The 23,530-nt window shown below is 39.1% G+C and overlaps 1 protein-coding gene across 6 annotated transcripts in view; it reads right to left on the reverse strand.

Moving 5' to 3' along the window:
- opcml (opioid binding protein/cell adhesion molecule-like) overlaps nt 1-23,530 on the reverse strand; it is a 798,950-nt gene that overhangs the window by 26,726 nt on the left and 748,694 nt on the right. For all 6 annotated transcript variants that reach the window (XM_055660813.1, XM_055660812.1, XM_055660807.1 and 3 more), the window contains 2 exons: nt 12,229-12,349; nt 8,061-8,212 (listed from right to left, as the gene is read on the reverse strand). In XM_055660813.1, the coding sequence (XP_055516788.1) occupies nt 8,061-8,212; nt 12,229-12,349 (273 nt within the window). The remainder of the gene's footprint in view (nt 1-8,060; nt 8,213-12,228; nt 12,350-23,530) is intronic.

The raw sequence follows: 23,530 nt of genomic DNA on the forward strand, positions 1-23,530 counted from the left end.
TAAACTTACGGATCACCTTGTCATCAAAATTGAGGTGCTGTAAACAGAACCTTTTCCATCGGCTTGAGGCTCAAAGTGAATCAATGAAGTGCCTATTGATCAGCACAGATCTGTAAAATAATGTTAGAAAATAGGGTTGTGGCTGCAGCCCCACTATCATTTTTCACCTTAACTGCGATGTTATGAAGTTGTGCTATCCTACATAGAGACTGAAATTCTCTTGTTTTAGTCACAACAACCACTCGTATGCATCTCATGATTACTCCTGGCAATAGGAAAGCAGCCCTGGGAGAGGGCTGGCCATTCATCCTTATGGTAAGGGGATGGCGCTGCGGGAAGATGAGATCCTAAAACGGACATAACGTTTAACACAAGGTGAATGGTTCCCCTGAGGACGCATTAAGAGCTGAACAAGGAGAAATGATTACAAGGAGACAATTCATGGGTTGAGTGAGTGGGCAAAGTTGTGGTCATGGATTTTATCAATGGTCATCCACACTTGATTTAACATAGATGGAACTGAGAGTTTTCTAAACGCTGTAAAATAGAAAAGGAGTGGGGATTCAAAGAGAACATGGATCATGGACCCATACTGACAATAACTAAAATGATTCAGGAAATGCTGGACATTATATCAAGAGTCCCGATAGGAAAGGTGAGAAGTTATGTTAGACCTACACAATGTTCTGATTATACCTGGAGTATTGAGAGCGCTGCATCTTTACAAAAACATATTGACCTTGACAAGATTTTAATCAAAATTTATTAGAAAATAGCTGTATATCAGGAGTTGGATTATATGAAAACAGGGCAGATTATCTTGAATTGACTTGAATATGAACTAATTTGATTTTTCAAAGTGTTAAGAGGTGCTGACAAAATGGACAGAGAGAAACTATTTCAGTTCAATGGGGAAGTTGGACGTTGGAACGAGTCTAAACTGGAGCTGGACTTCAAAAGATTAAGTTGAGGATGATAGAAATTTCCACAGAGGGTGGTAGAAGTTTGGAATGCTTTCCCACAAAGAGCTATGCTTTTTCCACAAAGGTCCATAGTCAATTGCTACATCTAAATTTTTAATTCTCGGAGCAGAAAGCAAACTGCTGGTAGAACTTAGTGGTTCAGATGACATTTGTGGAGAGAAATGACAGATGACAATTTAGATGACAGATGACAGGTCAGGACCGTTCTTGAGTTTTGAAGAGGGGTCCTGACCCAAAACATCATCTATAATTTCCCTTCATAGATACTGATAACCTGCTGAGCTTCTCCACCAGTTTGTTTTTTGCTCAATGTTCAAGTCTCTGCAGTGTCTTTCATCCCCATTTATAGTGCAAAGGGAAAAATTACAAAGCTTAGTCATTATTTAGCAGCAGAATCCTGAATGGTTTGTTCCTGCATAAGGATTAATTTCTATGATGAGTCATGAAATATTAAGGGTATCACGATTGACATCAAGTCATAGGTGTGTAAGATCATAAGATTTCCATAACCTGATGCGAGTGTGTGTCTTTGTGCTTCAATGTTGCTCAGGAGGACAATTCATCATATCCTGGCAAGAATCAATATTGTTACGAGGGGATAGACACAAAGTGCTGGAGGAACACAGCGGGTCAGGTAGCATCCCTGGAGAAAAGGAATAAGCGATGTTTCGTTGTTCGAGACCCTTCTGCAGAATTTTTAATAACAGATGTAAGGACGGAAGTTCAATTAAAATCTAAATGACATGTTAGAAGTCAAACAAGTGGCCATCATTAAACACAATCTATTTTGAGATCTTGAGAATGTGGGGAGAATTAAATGGGATTTGTGTAGGATTGGTGTAAATGGGTGCTTGATGGCTGGCATGGACAATGGTTTGTAGAGCATGTTTCTACACCATATGACTCTAATTTACCATGTCGGTAAGTTGAAACAAGTGATCTTGGAAGGTGTTAGGTGGAAAGTTCTGTCCTCCTGGGGTGATGAGCAATTAAAAGCAACAGCTTCCGAGCAGTTAGAAGAAGTGTCAGTGAAGCACTTACTGTGCACAGCTTCCTGCTATGACCTTTTCAACGGGAATATTTCTGAAGAGTGGTGGACTGATCAAGTTCGAGAATAAAGGTGAAGTGAGAACCAGTGACTGTGTTGAAGATCACCAAGCAAGGAAAACCTTGGGTTTGAAACATGTCAATCCAATTATGAGAAGCAATTTTGTGTATATATTCAGCCAAAAAAATGCATTTTAATTGATCAGCAATATTGCTGTTGACAGCTAACAAAATTAATTCCAAGCCTACTGAGCTTTGGTTCTTCAAACACCACAGGCACTGAAGCATGGTTTTGTTCCTAATGCAGCCAAAGTCTGTAGCATACCTCATCAATTTTCCCACCTGCTCAGAACAAGAGGCACTTTCCATCACTCTCACTGCAGCCCATGGTGTTAAACATTAAATTTATATCAAAGACATCCTGAATGTTTGTATTTCAATCCTCAGTTCTCAGGATTTCGCTTGCTATCATTGCGTGGTCCATTTTTTATACTGAATCGCACGCAGAAATAATTTCAATTTTCCTCCGCAGAATTTAACGGTAGAGCTGGCAGAAGGTTCATTCGTATCTCACTGACATGCTCAAGCCAATATCACCAGCTGTGCTCTCACCTCAGTACTTCTTGCCACCCAGAGAATTATTTCAACGATAATTAATATTTAGACATGGTGATTTGGTGGGTTAATTTAGATCAACTTTAACTTTATATTTAAAAGTTTTATTCAACAAAAAAAAAAACATTGACTCCATGCCTGCTGCCAGTATCTATGGCAGAGTGAATTCCAAGTACTAATAAATAGGACAGAATTTCACAACAGAAAACTCAACTGCTGTACAAAATTACTCTGACAAACCCAGTTATCCTGTGATCTGAAAGCCCACTGTGCTAATTACCAAGGTCCAAATTAATTCCTGTGTGAGATAGGATTAAATGGCTGATGTATTTTCCAGCAACTATGACACTCCTAGCAACATGAAATTCCATCCAGCGGATTTTTTCTACTAATCTAATTTGTGTGATTTAAAATGTCGTGGGGTTTTGGAGATTTCCGTGTCAAACATAATGAACTACTGGAGCATTGTATGTCTGTGCGGGACATTATCTAAAGTAGACATCCACTTGGTAACCATTCTTTTGATAATCGCAGTATCACATCTGAACCCAATGCACTTTATTCAAATTCTCCTTGTCTACACAGAATCATAATCCTTCCTTATGCCCTCTACACCCCTTCTCTTTCTCTGCAAGTTAAAACTGGCTTGAATTCTATTTTTTCTCTGTTCTGATAGAGTCACTGATCTGAAATGTTAACTCTCTCTCTCCCAAGATGCTTCTTGACACACTAACGCAGAAATATATATATTTTTTTAAATTTTTAATATTAATAGACTGTGATTAAAATCAACTCAATTAGGGCAATGTAATATTTACAAAATCATCAAAAATAACGTGTAAATATTCAAAAGAATAATCATGGAAATATGAAGGGCTGATAATCTAGGGGATCAGTGGTTTATAATACAAGGCAGGAAATGATTAATGAGTGATTTAAATTAATTTTTCTACCAAGGACATAATAATGGCAAAATAATTATTGACCAGGTGGTTTTATTCTCTTGTTTTGTTGTCAATGTTTGACTGTTGTTTTGTATTGGGCCATGAAATACGAACCAAAAAAATGACGTCACTTAAAACGATTGATCTACTGATAATATCCAGTAGATCTGCATTGAGCCATGTCCCCATCCAGTACTTACTACATGTGGCTAAATATAGCACCATCCAATCTGTGTGTGGCTTGAGAATGAAAACCACGCCAGGCCACTTACATATAACTTGCTTTTCGCAAAGCAGGGAAAAAATACCAGCAAAGTAGAATTGAATGCTAAGGATTTTCTTTTCATTAACTTTCTTGCTCATTTTCATTCTACCTTTCTTTAAATAGCTGTCTTTGTTGGGCATTGTTCCAATCTTACCACAGATTGCCATAGGGACAATTATTTATGTGTCAGCGTTACAGCTGATGTTAGTAGGAAAATCAAGGTTTTGTCTTCAGTCAAAGTGTATCCGCAGGCACTGTTAGGAAGGATTGCTGACTAATGTTCAGAACAGCAAACCTCAAGTTGAATTCTCCTCAAAAGGGTATTACGTTTCCCTGGGAAAAGGATATTAAGTGTGAGTCGTGAGTGCTGAAGGTGAAATCAGTTAACTCACTGCTAATGTAAAATGAATCTGGTTTCTACTTTGATTAAAAGGATTTGGTTATTCATGAGTGAAACTGTCCAGTCACTAATAAGGAGGAAGCAAAGACATGTGCATGTGTCACATTGTAACAAGTCCTTTTCACGAACTGTAGTGAATCCTTTCTGGGCACATCACTATCATTAAGCCTCAGATAGCATGATTTATCCCCATTATAACAAAATCTAAGATTTGCTAACATGCCTGCAAACCCAACAGTTCTAAGTGTGAAGTTACTTCTATGCTAAAAGTCAATAGAGCACTGCTGGTGTAATATAATGAGATCAAAGAATAAACAATATGCTCAGGGAGGTTCTGAATCGACCTTTGTCCACTGCTACTATGCTTATTAATACTTACATAGTCATGGGGGAAATTTAAGCAAAATTAGATAATTACATGAAGATAGATGTTGGTTATAAAGAAACCAGATGCTATGAGAATATTCAAGTTGGTGACAAATTGACGATCCATTATTGGTTTTAGAACATGGAAGAGTTCAACACAGGAACAGGCCCACAATGTCTCTGCCGAACTTGTTGCCATATTAATCTCTTCTGCCTGCACGTGATCCATATCCCTCTATTTCAAAAGCCCTCTTAAATGCCACTGTTATATCTGCCTTCGCCACCACCAAGCATGTTCCAGGCATCTATTGCTCTCTATGTAAAAAACTTGCCAAGCTCATCTCCTTTAATCTTTGCCTCTCTCACCTTAAAGTTAAGCCCTCACGTTTTTGACATTTCCACTCTGGAAAAGAAAAGACTCTATCTGTCTACCCTATTTGTGCCTCTCATAATTTTATGAACTTCCATCAGGTCTCGCCTCAACATTCAATGCTCCAGAAGAAAACCATCCAAGTTTGTTCAACATCTCCTTATAGTTTGTCTTATCAATGTGCAACACCTTGCATTTATCTGGATTAAACTCCCTCTGCCATTCCTCAGCCCACTAATTGCAACCTGAGAGTGAACAACATAGGAAAAAATCATTGTCTTCAACTTCAATAAGGAAACCTAGCAGGTAGAGGAAAAACATGTAAGGGGAATGAAATAAATAGTAGAGACATGACTAGTACACAGAGTAAAGACATAATTCAATTCAAAACACAATATGAGGCAATTAATGCACAGATGAAAAGGGAGGGGGACGTGGGGCTAAGGATAGGCAGAGGTGAAGAGATGGGTCTTGAGGACACCCTTTTGTCGCCTTTTCTTCCATCTGCCAATCCCCACTAACCCCCTCCATTATCTGTACTCACCTATCACTTCCTAGACTCTCCCCCAACCCACCTCTCATTTCCAACTTTCACCCCTCTACCCCATCAGTCTGAAGAGGGGTCCTGACCCGAAGTGCCATCTGTGCATTCCTTCCACAGAATGTGCCTGAACCACTGAGTTTCTCCAGCACATCGTTTGTTTTTTTGGACCTTTAGATCTTAAGACATCATGACTATCTGATCATCATTATAATCTCTCACTTATCAATGAGTACGGAGTGGGAATGATACATAATTGTTGAGCTAAAATAAACACTGAGCATTATGAAGCTTAGCAAATGAAGGAACAATGCAATTGTAACTGCATCTTATGTTTCTGTCTTTAAGTATTATCTTAATAGATCTGGGTTGTCCATTTATTTGCATAATTATTCTATATTGATTAATATACAACATTCTATCCACTAGTGAACCTAAGACAAGTTTATTTGTTCCTTTAACAAACTGAAGCATTTTTGGACTTGCTGGCCAAAAGGTCAATACCCTCAGATTCAGAATGAAACAGGACAGTCCAATGGGGCATGTGTTGGACAATTCGTGCCAGCGGACATGCTGTGAAGTAGATTAACACGTCTAAATTAGCGCAGAACAAAATTATTCCAGCCATCTGTTGTTGACAAACACAGGCTCAATATGCAAAAATAATTTTATAGCCGGCCATGTTCTCAAACTCAACATGGCTCATTGAAGCGACAAGTGGAAAATAAACTTTATGAATGAAAACAAATACATTGTTAATTTATTTGTGAAATGATCCAGTGTCATTGCACCATAGAATATGCCTTGTTATGAGGCACATTCTTGGGGATAAGGATTAGAAAATAAATGATGCCTCATGCCTTCTGCTATTATTGTAGATGTAGGTACGCTACATCTCCACCTGGGGTTATTTGTCAAGCATCATCTGCCATGCCCAATAGTTAATAAATAGAAGTAATCTGCAGATGAATCAAGAATGAAAATTTGGCTGTTATACAAGTGACTTTAATAGAGGTCAGCGCAGACAAGCACGAACTATGTGAGAAGAAAATAAATTAATATGTTTCAAAGTGGAAATTGCCTTGGGTGCTAATTTGAAAAATTGGATTTTGAAGTCTTAGCCACATAGTTTCGGTTTATGTGGAATTGTAATTGCATCTATAGGAGTCTCCACTTCTGGGTTTCGATTCTGGAGAATCACGTATCACAGAATATTGCCATTTCAGCCTTTAAAGAACAACTTATTTAAGATACTGACTTTTAAATTAATATAAGGTAATTAGTTTTCTAGTTCTTCAACTGGGTCAAGTTATTTATTGTTCTGTTTAGAATTAATGAAGAGTTCATGTTTGATGGACCAAATTAGCATTCCCATTTAAAACACTTTTGCCCACGGAGACATGTTTTCAAGAGGCTAATTTTCTGGTTTGGGGATGGAGAGGTTGTAACATTAAAAATCATTCTAATCATCTTCTCAATGGATATTAAACTGAATCATAATCTAAGGACACAGAAGTTTTCTTGCAGTCAAGCTGGCTTGCATATGATTAATGTTCCCAATTGCAAATCAGTAAATTGCTTTGACAGCTTTCCAGATCTAATGACCTAGTTGTAAAATGCCTGTGTGGAATTGATTAAAAAGATCACAACATTTTAAAAAAAAGTGAGTCAATTATAAAGAACAGCAAGAGGAAAGAAATGTATACAAACCCAATTCTGTATCACGTTTTATATAAAGTCCCCAAAAAAATTATTCACAGCAACAGAAATGGTTTCTATCATAATTAAACATTTAAAAAATAACATGATGCTGAACAAAAAATCCTGATGGATGCATTTACTTATCATTTCAAGACCATTTTCCATTTAATTGAGATCATATTCTGACACCGTTTTCAGACAAAATAATTACTAAATCAATCAAGAGCAATACGTTTATATAAAATGTTCTTATACCATGGGAGAATAAAAAAAATGTCACAATGGATTTCAATTCGTAAAACAAATTATCCTATAATGTAAAATATAATGTAATTCTGTTAAGCACACTATGTTTAAATCTTAGCTTCTTCACCTCTACAGGCACAGTTATAAGGCTTCAAAATGTAACGTTCATGGATAATGTATTCTTGTTAAAATGGAATCAATAATTTATGAAGTTATCCAACCCAAAACTAATGTGTTCAAGAATTAACGTGTTCATTCCAATGAAAAATCAGGTCATGAAATATATTCAGGAATGTTCCCATAGGTACCAAGTCTATTTTGTTGAAAAGTTATTGCAAGTCCAGCCAGAACGTTGGGAGTGAAATAATGTAGATGAATGGTCTCCCAGTTCCATTTATGTACGTGGGAGGGGGGGGGAATTGGAGATGGTCGGTAATTGGGATAAATTAGTAACGTTAATGACCATCTCCAAATGGACTTTAGTGTGCAGCTCTAGTGTGGTGTAAACCTTTGTTCCTGGCAAAAATTAGTAAAAAGGTTAAAATATCTAAGTGATTACCAATTCCTACTTCAGGTACCTACCAAAGAGAAGAACACTTGTATTTGAGGCGCCAAGTTTGTTCATTGCCACACAGGTATAGTTTCCATAATCCTCTTCCGAAACATTAAAGAATGTAAGCACAGATGTATCTCCATTTTTCTTAATTTGCACACCATTTAATCCAGTAGAAAGCCTGTAAAGTACAGAAACCTTTTAGCTGTAATATAACTAATGTATAATTTCTGTAACATTGCTGATAGGTTTCTAATACCTCCTCATTAATTCAACCAGGTGATGCTGAATTGGAATACATGATCCAAAACATACCATCCACAACTCTGATTCCGTGTTGAGGGCATTTATAGTCCTTGTATTAGAAAGCCATCATATAACTTTTTCTCCTATCTTCAGTCAAGCAATTAATTTCAATTGCCAAAGCTTCAGGTGCTTGTCCCTCTGAAATAGCACAGGCGTTTGTTGCAAAAAGATCAATAATTCAGCTTCTAAATTCTCAGAAGATGTGCATCAGCACACAAATGAGATCACCAGTAAGGTAAATCATGTAACAAGTTGTATTGTCAAGCACTCTAATGAAGCATAAATAAATTTCCTGAAGCTGTTTTGAGGAACATGTGCAATTTTTAAGGGCATTATTTTTTGTTGGAATTTATTTCTTCAGGTGGGAAGGCAAATTACCACAAGGAGAACCAACAAGGTATAACAAGATCTTTCTACCTCTTGGAATTTATGCAGAACTGACAGACCATAGAAGGCAGAACATCGAAAAGTACTGCACAGGGTCATGTCCTGAGGCCCACAATGATGCACCAAACATGATGCCAAGATAATCTCCTCTGTCTGCATGTGATCTATGTCCCTCCATATCTGTGTGCTTATCAAGAAGCCTCTTAAACACCCCTATCATATCTGCTTTCACCACCACTGCCGACACTTATCACGATCTGTTTAAAAATCTTGCCCCACACATCTCCTATAAAATGTATTCCTCTCATGTTCAAACTATGCCCTTGACCCTTTGACATTTACACCGTGGGAAAATGGTTCTGACAGTCTACCCTTGTCTATGCCTCTCATCATTTTATATGCTTGCATCGTGTCCCTCATCCTCCTAGGCTCCAGAGAAAACTATCCAAGGTTGTCCAACCTCTCACTTATACAGTAGCTAATACTATCTAATCCAAGCAGCATTCTGGAAAACCTCTTATGCACCGTATCCTAATCATCCACGATTTTCCTGTCATACGATGACCAGAACTGCACATAATACTCTAAATAACCAAAGTTCTATAAAGTCCTAAAAACCCTATGTGACTACCTGACACTGATATTCACTACCTTGACCGATGAAGGCAAGCATACCATACACCTTCTAGACTGCACCTTTCACCTAGAATGACACTGGTGAAGATTATTCATTATAAAGCACTGCTTACTTTAAAGCATTAAATCCCACAATAAATTTCCCAAACCATGGTCGACTAAGATTTATAACATTTCTGAGTTCAGCAGAGACTCCCAGCTTTTGAGGATTATTACACAAACTCCCCTCCTTCAAAATGTTGGTGTAACTCATAAAAATTATAAATTTTTCTTCACGTAATGACTTTCTACAGGGATATTGCTCCTGAAATATTCCTACTTGGGTGTGGCGGGGCATACAGTTCCCATTCCTGTAACTTGAAAATTGCAAAATTACTCCAGACCATAACAATTGGTTTTGCTGAACTTTCTAAATGCATTTTTACTTTCAGACCAAATATAGCAGTCAACATTCAAAATCCTGATCATTTGAACACGGTTCAGGCATAAAAAGAATTGAACAAGATCTATCAAGCAGTTTGCATAACCGTAGATGAATGCTCCTTGTGTCTGCACTTTCCCAATGATCTTTGGAAATGTTATTGCAGTTGAAACAATGAAAATACGTGTGTGCAGGTAGCATGTGATGCAATACTGCTGTTTGGTGTGAAGATACAATCCCGCAGGATGAAGTAAGCACATTACCGTCACTAATCCATCCTCAGTCATTAACCTGGGAGGTTTGGCAATTTTACAATTTAGCAATCTGTGAGATTTCTTGGCAGATGAAAACACATATCTGCTTCATATGCTTCTTGGAAAGCTGTAATAAATAGTAATTTGTAATAATTTTATTGAGGATGTCTTGTTTGGCTGAAAACTATTTACTGCAGTAATGTTATTAACAGGATATCTATCTGAACAATTAATTAATTCATGAACTATGACACTATGTGTAAAGAAGTCTCATCAACACATCGTGTCTTTACTAATAGTTTATTTATAGTTCACAAGCATTGCTGTTCTAGCTGTACGTGGTCTGTCACCGGAGCTAGAGAGGGAGAACTATGGGTGGGGAGGTTGCAATTATACATCTAATAAGGGGAGTGGTTAGTAGTGGTGAGGTCACTATGTTAAAGGCACATGCACTAGTCATCTACACTATGTCAAGATTATTTTAGGTTGTGGTTCACAGATAATCCTTTGGAAATTTGTCTGCTCATTACTTTAGTTTAGTTTAGAGATACAGCCCAGAAACAGGCCCTTCGGGTCCGAGCCAAACAGCGACCCCCACACATGAACACCATCCAACACATACTAAGGACACTTTTTGCATTTACAAGCCAATTTACCTATATACCTATACGTCTTTGGAGCGTGGGAGGAAACCGAAGATCTCGGAGTAAACCCATGCAGGTCACGGGGGAGAACGTACAAACTCCGTACAGACAGCACCCGTAGTTGGGATCGAACCCGGGTTTCCGGCGCTGCAAACGCTGTAAGGCAGCAACTCTACCGCTGCGCCACCGTACCACCTTACTACATGAGGAGGAATTTCTTTAGCCAGAGGGAGGTGAATCTTTATTGCCACAGATAGCAGGGAGGCAGAGTCACTGGGTATTTTTAAAGCAGACGTTGATAAGTTCGTGATTAGTAAGGGCATCAAGCGTTAGGAGGAGAAGGCAGGAGAATGGGATTGAGGGGGAAAAAGTAGATCAGCCATGATCGAATGGTGGAGCAGACTTGATGGGCCAAACGGCCTAATTCTGCTCCTGTGCTTGATGGCCTTATATGAATATATGTTCCGCAATACCAGGTGAACAACACTCTTCTATGATTAGTGGAATTTTACACATTTGTATATGAGCCCTATTGGTCTAATCTGTTGACATTTTACAGAATGGTTCAGTGGTGAATTGAAGGGTGACCTACAAGCTGTCTGTGGCTGGAATCAACCACAGCTCAAGTCAATGAATTCAAGAGAAAATACAAAGATGGGAATATTAAAGAGCAGCAATAAAACGATAAGGTGTGTTGTTTGAGTTTTCTGTCACAAATGGGTGAATTATTGCCATTAAAACAGAAATGTTTTGAAACATTCAATAGGGAGAATACGTGCAAAGGCAAACAGCGTTAACGGTTCTCAACTTCAGAGGTTTGTGGCATTGGAAACATTAAATGTATTCAAGGCTTAGATAGAGTTTTAGACTTGAGGCTTATGGAGGTCAGGTTGGAAAATAACAAAGGTGAAAAATCAGAACAATAGTGATCATACTTAATGCTAGGAGTCTCTGGTCTATAACAGTTGCTGTTTCTTATTATCTGTAATATTAACCAGCCTGAAAATTCTGCATTCAAAGAACACTTCTTAAACAACAAGATAGAGTCAAATGATGAACACATTTCTTATGGGATTTGTTTATGTTTGCTCAGCCGGGTTCACTTCACTGGCCCAAATCTACACATACATACATGGCAGGACCTGAATTTACTTGCTTTCCAACAGAATATGGTTCATTTATTAGCATTTATGAGATGTAAAGTTCATTTGAATGCACCAACAAATCACCTGCATGTGATAGACACAAAAAGCTGGAGTAACTCAGCAGGTCATACAGCATCTCTGGAGAAATGGAAAAGGTGATGTTTCAGGTCAAGGCCCTTCTTCTGAACGGTCTGACGAAGGCTCTTGACCCAAAACGTCACCTATTCCTTCTCTCCAGAGATGCTGCCCGTCCCACTGAGATACTCCAGCTCTTTGTGTCTATCTTCGGTTTAAACCAGCATCTGCTGTACCTCCCTAGTGATGATGCTTTTACAGAAGGAAATGCTAATCCTTATGTTATTTTGCAACAAACATTGTGAAAGTATTGCAATGACAGAAAATACCTTCGGTCTTCTTTGTACCATTCAAAGTCTGCTGATGGAACAGCATATGCTTCACACTGGAGGATTCCCTTCTGCCCTACAGCTGCCCCAACATTCCGTGTTTCAAGGATCAACGGTGGATCTGTAAAGACAAGTAATGCATTCACTCAACGTTGTTCTACAATTGATCAGCAATGACAGAGGTAAACAGAGAGTTGGCTCAGTGAATGTTGATTCATTCCTTCTCTCCAGAGATGCTGCCTGTCCCGCTGAGTTACTCTAGCTTTTTGCGTCTATCTTCGGTTTAAACCAGCATCTGCAGTTCCTACTTGCGCAGAAAGAGAGAGACTGGTCTGCAGATGCTGTAGATGCAGTCCTTAAAAAAGCATTGTTAGCACTCAACAGACACTAACAATAATAGTCTGAAGAAGGGTTCTGACCCGAAACGTCACCCATGCATTTTCTCCACAGATGCTGCCTGACACGCTGAATTACTCCTGCACTTTGTGTCTATCTTTAGACAACAACAGAATTTGGTTACAAGTGAAATACAAGCAGAAATTATGTGTTGTAGGCAGAATAGACAAGTTATGATTGTTGAGACCCAGGCAGAATCCTTCAGCCCATTGACTAACAGAATGATCTCAGGGTGTGAGTCTACAGTTTCTTGAAATGTAAGTAGATATAGTAGTAACTAGTAAAGAAGATGTACTGCATAGACACAAAATGTTGGAGCAACTCAGCAGGACAGGCAGCATCTCTGGAGAGGAATGGGTGACTTTACGGGTCGAGCCCCTTCTTCAGACTGATTACTCCAGCATTTTGAGTCTATCTTCAATTTAAAACAGCATCTGCAGTTCTTTCCTACACAGATGTACAGCATACTTGGCTTGACCGGTGAGGTTGCTGAGTATAAAAGTCAGAAAATCTGGTTGCACCTGTATTAAAAAAACATTGTTTAGGCTACATTGAGTGCAGTTCTGGTCACCCCATAACAATGATGTTGAGGCTTTGGAGAGGATGCAGAAGATGTTCACCAGGATGTTGCCTGGATAAGAGAGTTTCAGGTATAAATATCGTTTGAACAAACCTGGATAATTTTCTCTAGAGTGTGAGATGCTGAGGGGGACTTGAGTGAAGTATATAAAGTTATGAGAGGTAGAGAGTGGGTAGACTTTTTCCCAGTGTGGAAATATCAATTGCTTGAGGGCATGGCTTGTAGATGAGAGGGAGAGAGTTAAAAGGAGATTGACGAGGCAAGTTCCACATCTCTTTTCACAGGTGCTAGCTGACCTGCTGACTGTTTTTAACAGCTTGTGCCTTTATTTTAGATTTCCAATGTCAGCAGTTTTGAGCGGCATTTTTTCTGCATAACAAACTTACTCCTGATATAATCAGAACCAGAAACACAAAGTCACTCTCACTTAACTTCTCCTGAGTCTGCACAGACTTGGTTCTTAGATGCCATTTTGCTGTCATCTTGACTGGGTCTCCTTGAAAGAGGCCAGTCAACTCAATGAGTTTATGATGGCTCTTCATACAGCAATCCTCTCAGCCCCATTCCCTCACACTTTCCCCACAGCCCTGCAAATTATTCCCTCTTACTTATCTCTCTTCATTTCCCTTTTGACCTCTTCCCATCATTCTTCCAGATCATGGGTGCTGGATCATAACTGTATAAAATGTTTTCCTTCACATGTTGGATGGGGACAAGGTGATAAAGAAGGAATCCAAACAGTGGGAATACAAACAAGAGATGCTGCCTGACCTGTTGAGTTACTCCAGCACTTTGTATCCTTTTTTGTAAACCAGCATCTGCAATTTCTTGTTTCTGTATTTGATACTACATGGCTAGCATCGATCCCATTGGAAATCCTGAATATAAATTAGCAGTTAAGGAGTAGAATTAAGCAATTAGGCCCATTGAGCCTATTCCACCATTCAATCATGGCTGATCTCTGCCTCCTAATCCCATTTTCTTGCCTTCTCCCCATAACCCTTGACACCCGTTCTAATCAAGAATTTGTCTATCTCTGCCTTAAAAATATCCACTGACTTGGCCTCCACAGCGCTCTGTGGTAATGAGTTCCTCAGATTAACTATCCCCTGACTAAAGAGGTTCCTCCTCACTTCCTTTCTAAAAGAGTGCCCTTTAATTCTGAGGCTATGACCTCTGGTCCTAGACTCTCCCACCCATGGTCCGAGGCTCTCCCACCAATCCTTTCCACATTCACTCTATCTATGCCTTTCATTATTCATCTGAAGATTCAGATTTGTTTTGTTTTTAAATTGTCATATACACTAAGGTGCAATGAAATTCTGGTTTCACATGAAGCTCTGAGAGTAACGAGTTTACATGGTAATGATAAATGTAACAATAAATACAATGAAGTGCACAAAACAGCAGGCGGTGCAAAGATAGCAGTGCAATCTGAAGTAGTTTATAAAGAAATTGCAATAACTGAATAAACAAATGATGTAATTTTAAGACTAAGAGTATGTGGCAGAGTAGTCCCTGACAAAGAGCAATCCAACCAAAACCTCAACGGTCGAACAGGCGGAGGACGATGGCTGACCTAAGTGGAGCGTCACAACGGCTGGGAAGGCAGATGAAGGCTGCAGCATTAAAGGGTCTCTGGTTGTCTTGGACTCCATGTCACTGGATCCTGACCCAGATCTGTCAAGGATCTGGCTGTCTGTGCACCAGTCTCCCTATGCTAAACAAAGTCATGCACATGATCAGCCACGGCCGCAGGGGGCCTTAGGTAATACCTATTCACACAGCTCTGATTACCTTTTAATCTACGGTAGACAAAAAGCTGGAGAAACTCAGCAGGTGAGGCAGCATCAAAGAATGGGTGATGTTTTGGGTCAGAGACCCATCTTCAGACTGATGTGGGAGTGGGGGATGGGAAGAAGAAAGGAAGAGGCGGAGACAGTAGGCTGTGGGAGAGCTGGGAAGGGGAGGGGAAGGAGGGAGAAAGCAAGGACTACCTGAAAAATTGGAGGTCAATGTTCATACCGCTGGGGTGTATCCTTTTAATCTACGATCTGCTTGTGGCTTTACTCAATTAATTTCAATTAAAATGATCTCACACTAAAAAAACAAAGGGATCGCTAGTGAAGTGGTCCCTTGAAAAATGTTTTATTCTTAAAATAAAAAGAGTTGTTTTGAAGTTTGAATGCAAGTTTATATTGTACTTAATGGGAAGAGATTAGTGTTCAGATTTTATATTAAAACCCAACCAAACCATGACCAATTCAGCTCAAGACTAGGACTTAACCCGATTTGACTATTGCATTAAATAAACACCATATGGTAAGCTCATGGTTAGAAGGAGTGATAGGTTTTGGCCCAAAATCGTGTATATTCTTTTGCGATATGTTACCACCTGGTGCTTAAATATTACAGAGTAGATGGGCACCATTTGACCCATGGAATCTGTCCCATTCTTCCTCTCCTAATTTCAGGAAGCGGTGTACACACCCTGGCAGCATCAATAGTGTTGAAGTGGAGATAGTCAAGAGTTTTAATATCACCTGACTTTGTTCTGGACTAATCACGTTGAAGCTACACCAGTGCCTTTACTTCCTCAGAAGACTAAGGAAGTTTAGCATGTCTCTGACAACTCTTACCAATTTATTCAGATGCACTGTAGAAAGTATCCTTTCAGGATGCATCACAGCTTAGTTTGATGACAAGACGCCAAAAAATTGCAGAGAGTTGTGGACGTAGCCCAGTTCATCATGCAGCCACTTGGTACCAATATTAACCCCATCTACACTTCACACTGCCATGAGAATGCAGTCAACATAATCACAAACCTTTTCACACTGGTCATTCCCTCCTCTCCCCCCTCCCATCAGGCAGAAGATGCAAAAGCTTGATAATGCCAGATTCAGGAACAGCTTCTTCCCCGACTGAATTCTCCTCCCATAAGCTGGGGAGTACAACCCATCTTCTGACCGTTGCAATTTTCTTTGTAATTGTAATGCTATATCGTTGTAACACCATATTCTGCACTCTTGTAATATTTGCCTTTGCACTATCTGTTGTGTTCATATATGGCTTTGTATTTGTCATATATGATTATAGTTATGTACAGTATGATCATTCCGGTCAGCATGCAAACAAACTTTTCACTACATCTTATTGCATATATTCTTCTTGCATATGGAGTGCACAGCCAAAAATTGTAGAACAACTTGTTCTATTTGATCTTATTTGATTGTGCATGCCAGGTTGATTGCATTCACTGAAACAGGGCAGACCACGTGAATGTTGCAATCTCCCACCCCTTAGTGCACATGACAATATTAAACCAACACCTATAACATCCACGCAAGTTATTCTCTATAATATGCTCATGAACTCACCTTTCATTCTTTTCATCGCTCACCAAAGCTAATGGGTATATTTAAATTCTGTCGCCAATTAGCGTGACTTTGGACATATGTGGAAGCCGGAACATCTGGTGGAAAACCATGCAGTCACCGGGAAAATGTACAAAATGCACACGGATAGTATCCAAGATCAGGACAGACCTCAGATTCCCGAAGATGGCAGGCAACAATACTAGTTACATTAGACTTTAGAGATACAGCACGGAAACAGGCCCTTCGGCCACCCGAGCCCACACCGACCAGTGATCATCCCGTACACTAGCACCATTCTACACACTAGGGACAATTTACAATTTACGGAAGCCAATTAATCTACAAACCTGCATGTCTTTGAAGTGTGAATAGAAGCCGGAGCACCTGGAGAAAACCCATGCAGTCACAGGAAGAATGTACAAACTCTGTACAGACAGCACACGTAGCCAGGATCTAATCTGGGTCTCTGGCACTGTAAGGCAGCACCTCTACCACTGCGCCTGTGGCCTGTGGGAAATGCCAACCCAAACCCTAATGCACAATCAGATCATATATCCAAGAAGATACAACATTCTCCAGACAAATGTTTGAATTTATTTATTTGCCTTTTACTTCAAAAGTGGACGTAGGGTCAAATTGGATTTCGAGATTCAAGGCGACCACCTTATTGAATCAACTATTTTAAAAAATGAGAGATTTTGATAAAAATCAGCTTTGATTCTCTCAATTTGTAGTTAAAGTTCTTCCAATATAGCACTATTGAAAAGATAGCAATGATTATGTGACTGTACTGGTTGCTGTAATCACATTCAGAACATTTTAATGAATGCGCTTCTTCAATAAATGTCATGAAGTGATAATAGAAGGGTCATATCTGTAGGGATTTAACAGAAAAGCTGCAAATTAGTCATCTGAATTATTTCTGATTCTGAAGTGTGATTCTGATTTCATTCTATTGTTAAGTATGAGCTCCACACAAAGCATTACTTTATTCAAGTTGGGAACACAGGTTGCAAAGCAGGCGTGGGGTTTTTAGAACACTGTAGTGTGAAATATTTTAGGAAAAAAATCATGGAACAACTTACTGCAAATTGCAATCTGGTGGGCAAAAGCAAATCAAGTGAAATAATTTAGGCCAAGAGGTTTCAACCTGATCGCTGGGCTAATGCTGGGGTTCAGCCACTTATCTCTGTGTGAGACTCAATTCCAAGTGCTGATCAGTCTGGAGAAAGCAAAGGCACCTTCTGCTTTGGTGCCATGCCAGCATTCACCTGGAGTACCTTTGGGAATTTCTACAGGCTTCCCAGCTCTCAAGCTAAGGTGGCTCATAAAAGATGGAAGGGTTTCGACATGAAACATTGCCTATCCATGTTCTCCAGAGAGTCTGCTTGATGGCTCCAGAACTTTGTGTCCTTTTATGGCACCTAAAATGTGGCGACTCTTGTATACTGACTCAGTGTGGTCAATTATCTTACACTCTTATACTTCGTAGGATTGCCATTGAACTGAATGTAGAAAATAATGTAACTGTACTTAGGTACACATGACAATAAAGTAGAAATAAGGAGCTGCAGATGCTGGTTTACACAAATGGACATAATGTGGTGGAATAACTCAACTGGTCAGGCAGCATCTTTGGAGAATATGGATAGGTGACATTTCACCTTGGGACCCTTCTTCAGACTTAGGATTCAAGTCGACCAGTTTATTGAAACAATTATTTAAAAATTGAGAGATTTTGATAAAGGGTGAAGGGTCCCAACCTGAAACACCACCTTTCCGTGTTCTCCAGAGATGGTACCTGACCCGCTGAGTTACTCCAGCAATCTGTGTCCTCATGAGACAATAAAGTGCAATTGAACCATTGAAAAGAAGTTGGCTGAGTCTCCATCAATTAAATCTCATGGATTATAATGAATGAGAGATTTTGCAGCTTGAGAAAAGGAAGAGATATTTTTTTACTTATTTAAGTAATATCAATTTAATTATTATGCAATTACTAATATAATCTATGTGTTAATACTTATTGATTTTATTTGATTATCTAGTTTCAATACCACAGTGATTTTGTTTCAAATACAAGCCAGACCAGGTAAGATTAGGAGATTTCCTTTCCTGAAGATAAGACCATGAGACGTATGAGCAGAATTGGGCCATTCAGCCCATCAAGTCTACTCCAACGTGGCTAACTTGCATTTCCCTCTCAACCCCATTCTCCTGCCTTCCACCGTAAACTTTGAAACCCTTCACCTCAGCATCACTATTCTACACAAATATCCCTTGGTTTTCTCAATACCCAAACATCAGCGAACCCTTGTCTCAAATTTACTCAGTGACTGAGCCTTAATGTGAGTAGAAAATGTCAAAGATTTATCACCTCTGGATAAAACATTTTCTTCTCATTTTTGTCCTGAGCGGCTAATGCCTAATCTTGACTGCGACCTCTGGAACTAGACAGCCTGGCTCGGAGAAGCATTAACTTTACATTGACCCTGCCAAGCCCTATAAGGATTCCTTGCATTTCCGATAAGATCACCCATCATTCTGCGAAAATCAGAAGAGTAAATTCCATGACTACTTAATCTCCCCCTTATTACAAACCAACCTAGAATTGCAGGAATTAATACAATCATTCTTTGGACACTCCTATAATCACCGATATCCATGCTGAGGGAGGGAGAACTGACCTGTATTCTGGATGTGAGCCTGAGATAATCAAAACATGATGAATTAAAACCTTTCGCAATAAGTTAGTCTGCACCTTAATTGCAAACTGCACCTTCTCAGATCCGTTTAAACTCCAATACCTTTTAATCTCTCACCATTTTTATTGTTATACCATGTGAATGATTTTCTATTTTTCCATATTATATTCTATTAGCCTTGCCCTCATCCATACAACTAGCATTCTCTTGAAACCTCTCTGGACCCCTGAATTACCCATGGTCCTTGTGCATTTTGCAGATTGCATTCAAGAATATAAAATCTATCATGCAGCACAATACCTTGGAAGATGTAATAAATGTAAAAAGGTGACGTGCCCAAGAGCGTTCCATAGTGAGCAATGGATTCATGACCAGAGCTAGTGTGTGTAGATATGTTAGATATCGGGTGGCTAAATTAGATGGAAGAAGTTAGCCTGCTTTCCATCCACATAGTGCACTGATGTTTCAGTTTAAATTGCCTGCTCATCTCTATTGTGGTGGAGGGAATTGTCTTTAACTCTAAGATACAAATGCCACTATAGATTTATGATTGACATTTTGGACATATATCAATTTCTTCCAATGAAATATTTCAAAATCTTGCTTTAACCTACAGTAATACTATTTAGTAGTTACTGGATAAAATTCAGATTCTGTTTGAGAATCTGGATGTCTTTATCTCCTGAGAGATATTGATGATTCCTACACAAACATTTGTTTTAAAAAGTATGACAAAATAATATTTTTTCAAAAAGACAAACTACTTATTATTATTGATCCTTGTGGCTAAATGACAATTTAGTCTGGGCAATAATAGAAAAGCTCTAAATCAATAATTCATTTCACAATCAGCTCATCAAACAATCTTCACATATCAAACATTGTCATCTGTGCTAGAAATGTTGAATTGTTACGGACAGTGTGTTTAAATCTGAATTAACAATGCCCTTGCAGAAAACAAAGTCCAAATAAGGTCAGACAAATCATAAACTGAAATGATTCAGGCTCATTTTGGTTGCTCACTCTGGCTTTTATCAAAGCAAATATTCTTGAGTAGCACCTTAAAATTGTAATAATAATGATTAGTGTGGTCTTTACGACTTTATATTGACATTTTACTGACAGACTAACATCAAAGATTAGCTCTCACAATCCGAAGCTCAAATGAAGACAGCAGTAACAGCACATTATTGTTATTCCCATCAATAATTCAAATGGTCCATTAGATTTGTGTCCATAGATTGTCACAGAGTTTAAAGGGAAGCAAAATGTTCATCAAAAGCAAATTACACCGAGTCTGTTACTCATTCGGGGAATTTAACCCCAGAGCCATCAGTGGGGTTTTCAGCAATGATTTCAGCAATCTTACAAAAATAACCTAACTGTTGTGATCAGATTATTAATGTTTCAACCCAGAACCACAAAAGAAGTCTAAAGAAGGGTCTTGACCCGAAACGTCATCCATTCCTTCTCTCCAGATTCTGCCTGTCTGCTGAGTTACTCCAGCATTTTGTGTCTAACCACAAAAGAAAACCTTGAAGAATAATCATGAGAAGCTCCCAGGACACATACACGGATTGTTTCCTTGTTTACTTTTTTAGATATACACTCAAGTGAAAATCCAGCAAGCATTAAGTGCACAAACCCTATTGTTGTTGGTGGACCAGGTCACAGTTTTAATTTAACACTTAGAAATGAGGAATTTAGATGTGAGAGGAGGGAAGAACAGGTACAAATTTTGATAAGGCATTACCAAAAGTAATTTATTAACAGTGTGACTTGTTTCAAGTGATAGACAGAATCAATACTAATATTGTGACATATCACCATCACTTTAAAGGTTTATTTAATTACTGAGTTACACACCACACACTTAGTTAATAAAATATCCGGGCCTACAAGTTTGATGGATCCTGCAAATGTTCAGGCAGAAGGTAGAGTGCACATTGCACATGGCTGTTGCTGAGTATTCAGTATCGAGGCTTCAGCTAATGGTCATGCCGTCCGCTGATTACAATCACTCAGGTACGGTGTCTGTGTTATTCATTAGCCGCACATCTTTGGATGGGAGGAGAGTGCTTATAAAAGGTCCATGAGGGCAATTATAAAGAGGCATTCACATTCCAGTTGCAAGATAAGTGGTCGGAGCAATGTAATCTTTTCTGGGACATTCAGTCAATCCGTCAGATGCTGCTTTCATAAGATCATATGGTCATAAGTGATATCAGTAGAATTAGGCCATTCAAGTCTACTCTGCCATTGAATCATGGCTGATCTATCTCTCCCTCCAAACCCCATTCTCCTGCCTTCTCTCCATAACCTCTGTCACCTGTACTAATCAAGAATCTATCTATCTGCGCCTTAAAAAAATATCTACTGACTTGGCCTCCACAGCATTCTGTGGCAAAGAATTCCACAGATTCACCACCCTCTGACTGAAGACATTTTTCCTCATCTCCTTCCTAAATGAACCTTTAATTCTGAGCCTATGACCTCTAGTCCTAGACTCTCCCACTAATGGAAACATCCTCTCCACATGCACTCTATCCAAGCCTTTCATTATTCCGTATATTTCAATGGGGTTCTCCCTCATTCTTCTAAACTCCAGCAAGAACAGGCCCAGTTCTGACAAATGCACATCATAGGTTGATGCTCATTTCTGGGATAATTCTTGTAAACCTCCTCTGGACCCTCTCCAGAGCAAACACATGATATGGTGCTTTGGGATTGTGATCTAGTCAGCAAATCGTTCAAAGATAGACACCAAGTGATGTGGTAACTCAGCAGGTCAGGCAGTGTCTCTAGAGAAAAAGGAGAGCTGACTTTTTTCATATCTTTCAAGACCGGTTGCAGTTGGGACTGTGCATGGTTGTGCCTGGTTGTAGTGCAGAAAGAAGTTCTATATTAACACCAGAGGTGTGAAGCTTTTCACTTCTTCTGTGAATACACCTTAACCATCTCCAACTTTCTTACTCAAAATATTTCCCACATTCCAACACTGTACCGTACCGTATGACAACTGCCTATTGTCTCATTCCAACCTGCACATTTGCAATTGCACAGCTGCTGCATCACAGCATCAGACACCCAGGTTCAATTCCGACCTCAGGTGCTGTTTGTGTGGCATTTGCATGTTTTCCCTGCAACCCTGTGGGTTTATTCTGGGCGCTCCGGTTTCCTCCCAAATCTCAAAGATGTGCAGGTTTGTGCAAAGATTTGTAGGTTAATTAGCTTCTGTAAAATGACCCTTAGTATGTAGGGAGCGGATGGAAAAGTGGTAAAATGTAAAAATAGTGTGATCAGGTGATAGATAGTTGACGTGGACTTAGTTTCCATGCTGCATCTCTAAACTAAACCTATTTTCTTTAATAATAATTCAAATTGCAAGCAGATATCGTGTTACAATGATAAAGTTAGAGTGTTTTAAAACTGCTTAAGATGTAATATTGCGATGTCACAATGAAATCACAGGGATTGACATAATGACCTAAATATCAGCAGATATAACGACAGAGTAAATAACGTTTATTCAGGGAGTAGCCCAATATTGCTTGTTATATACTGTAGGTCTATAACTTGTAGTCACTCTAGCAGAATGTGCCTGTTCCTCTGAATGTTCTGCAGGAGATGAATTAAAAGGTAGCAGACTGGTGTTTCCCTCCAATTGGCTGCTGGCCACAGGAGAATTCCTCAAATGCAATGTAGGAGGTGGTGCTGGAAATCTGTGCAGTGTCGGTATCCACAAATGATCACTGATTTCTGCTTCTCCTTACATTGATGAATCACAGGAACCTTTCCCAGCTCTCCAGATCCTCCGCTCACCTCTGCAATTCTGCCATGACTATCTCCAACTCCTCCGCACCCATCTTCTGCTACTACATTTGAAACCTGCCATTTCCTTGTATCAATTCAACACACCCTTTTTGTTGTTTAATCGCAACAACCCTTTATTTATTCCCTGACTGTGCGCTGGTTTACAGCCGGTTCTTCTCCAAATATCTTACAGTTCTGATGACAGGTCATCAAAATGAAACATGAATGAGGTTGCTACCTTCTGCTGAGATTCTTCAGCTCCTTTTCCCTTTTTGTTAGAGGAAATCAAACAACTTCAGTTTGCCATTTTTATTTTATACTTTTGTTGCCTTGCTCTTTTGTCACAACATCATTTAAATGCAATTAATTTAAATGGAGATCTTTGTTTGCCGACACTTCTATAATTTTAATAATCTAACCTTTTTTTT

Source organism: Leucoraja erinacea, chromosome 32 (genome assembly GCF_028641065.1).
Source record: "Leucoraja erinacea ecotype New England chromosome 32, Leri_hhj_1, whole genome shotgun sequence".
NCBI lineage: Eukaryota > Metazoa > Chordata > Chondrichthyes > Rajiformes > Rajidae > Leucoraja > Leucoraja erinaceus.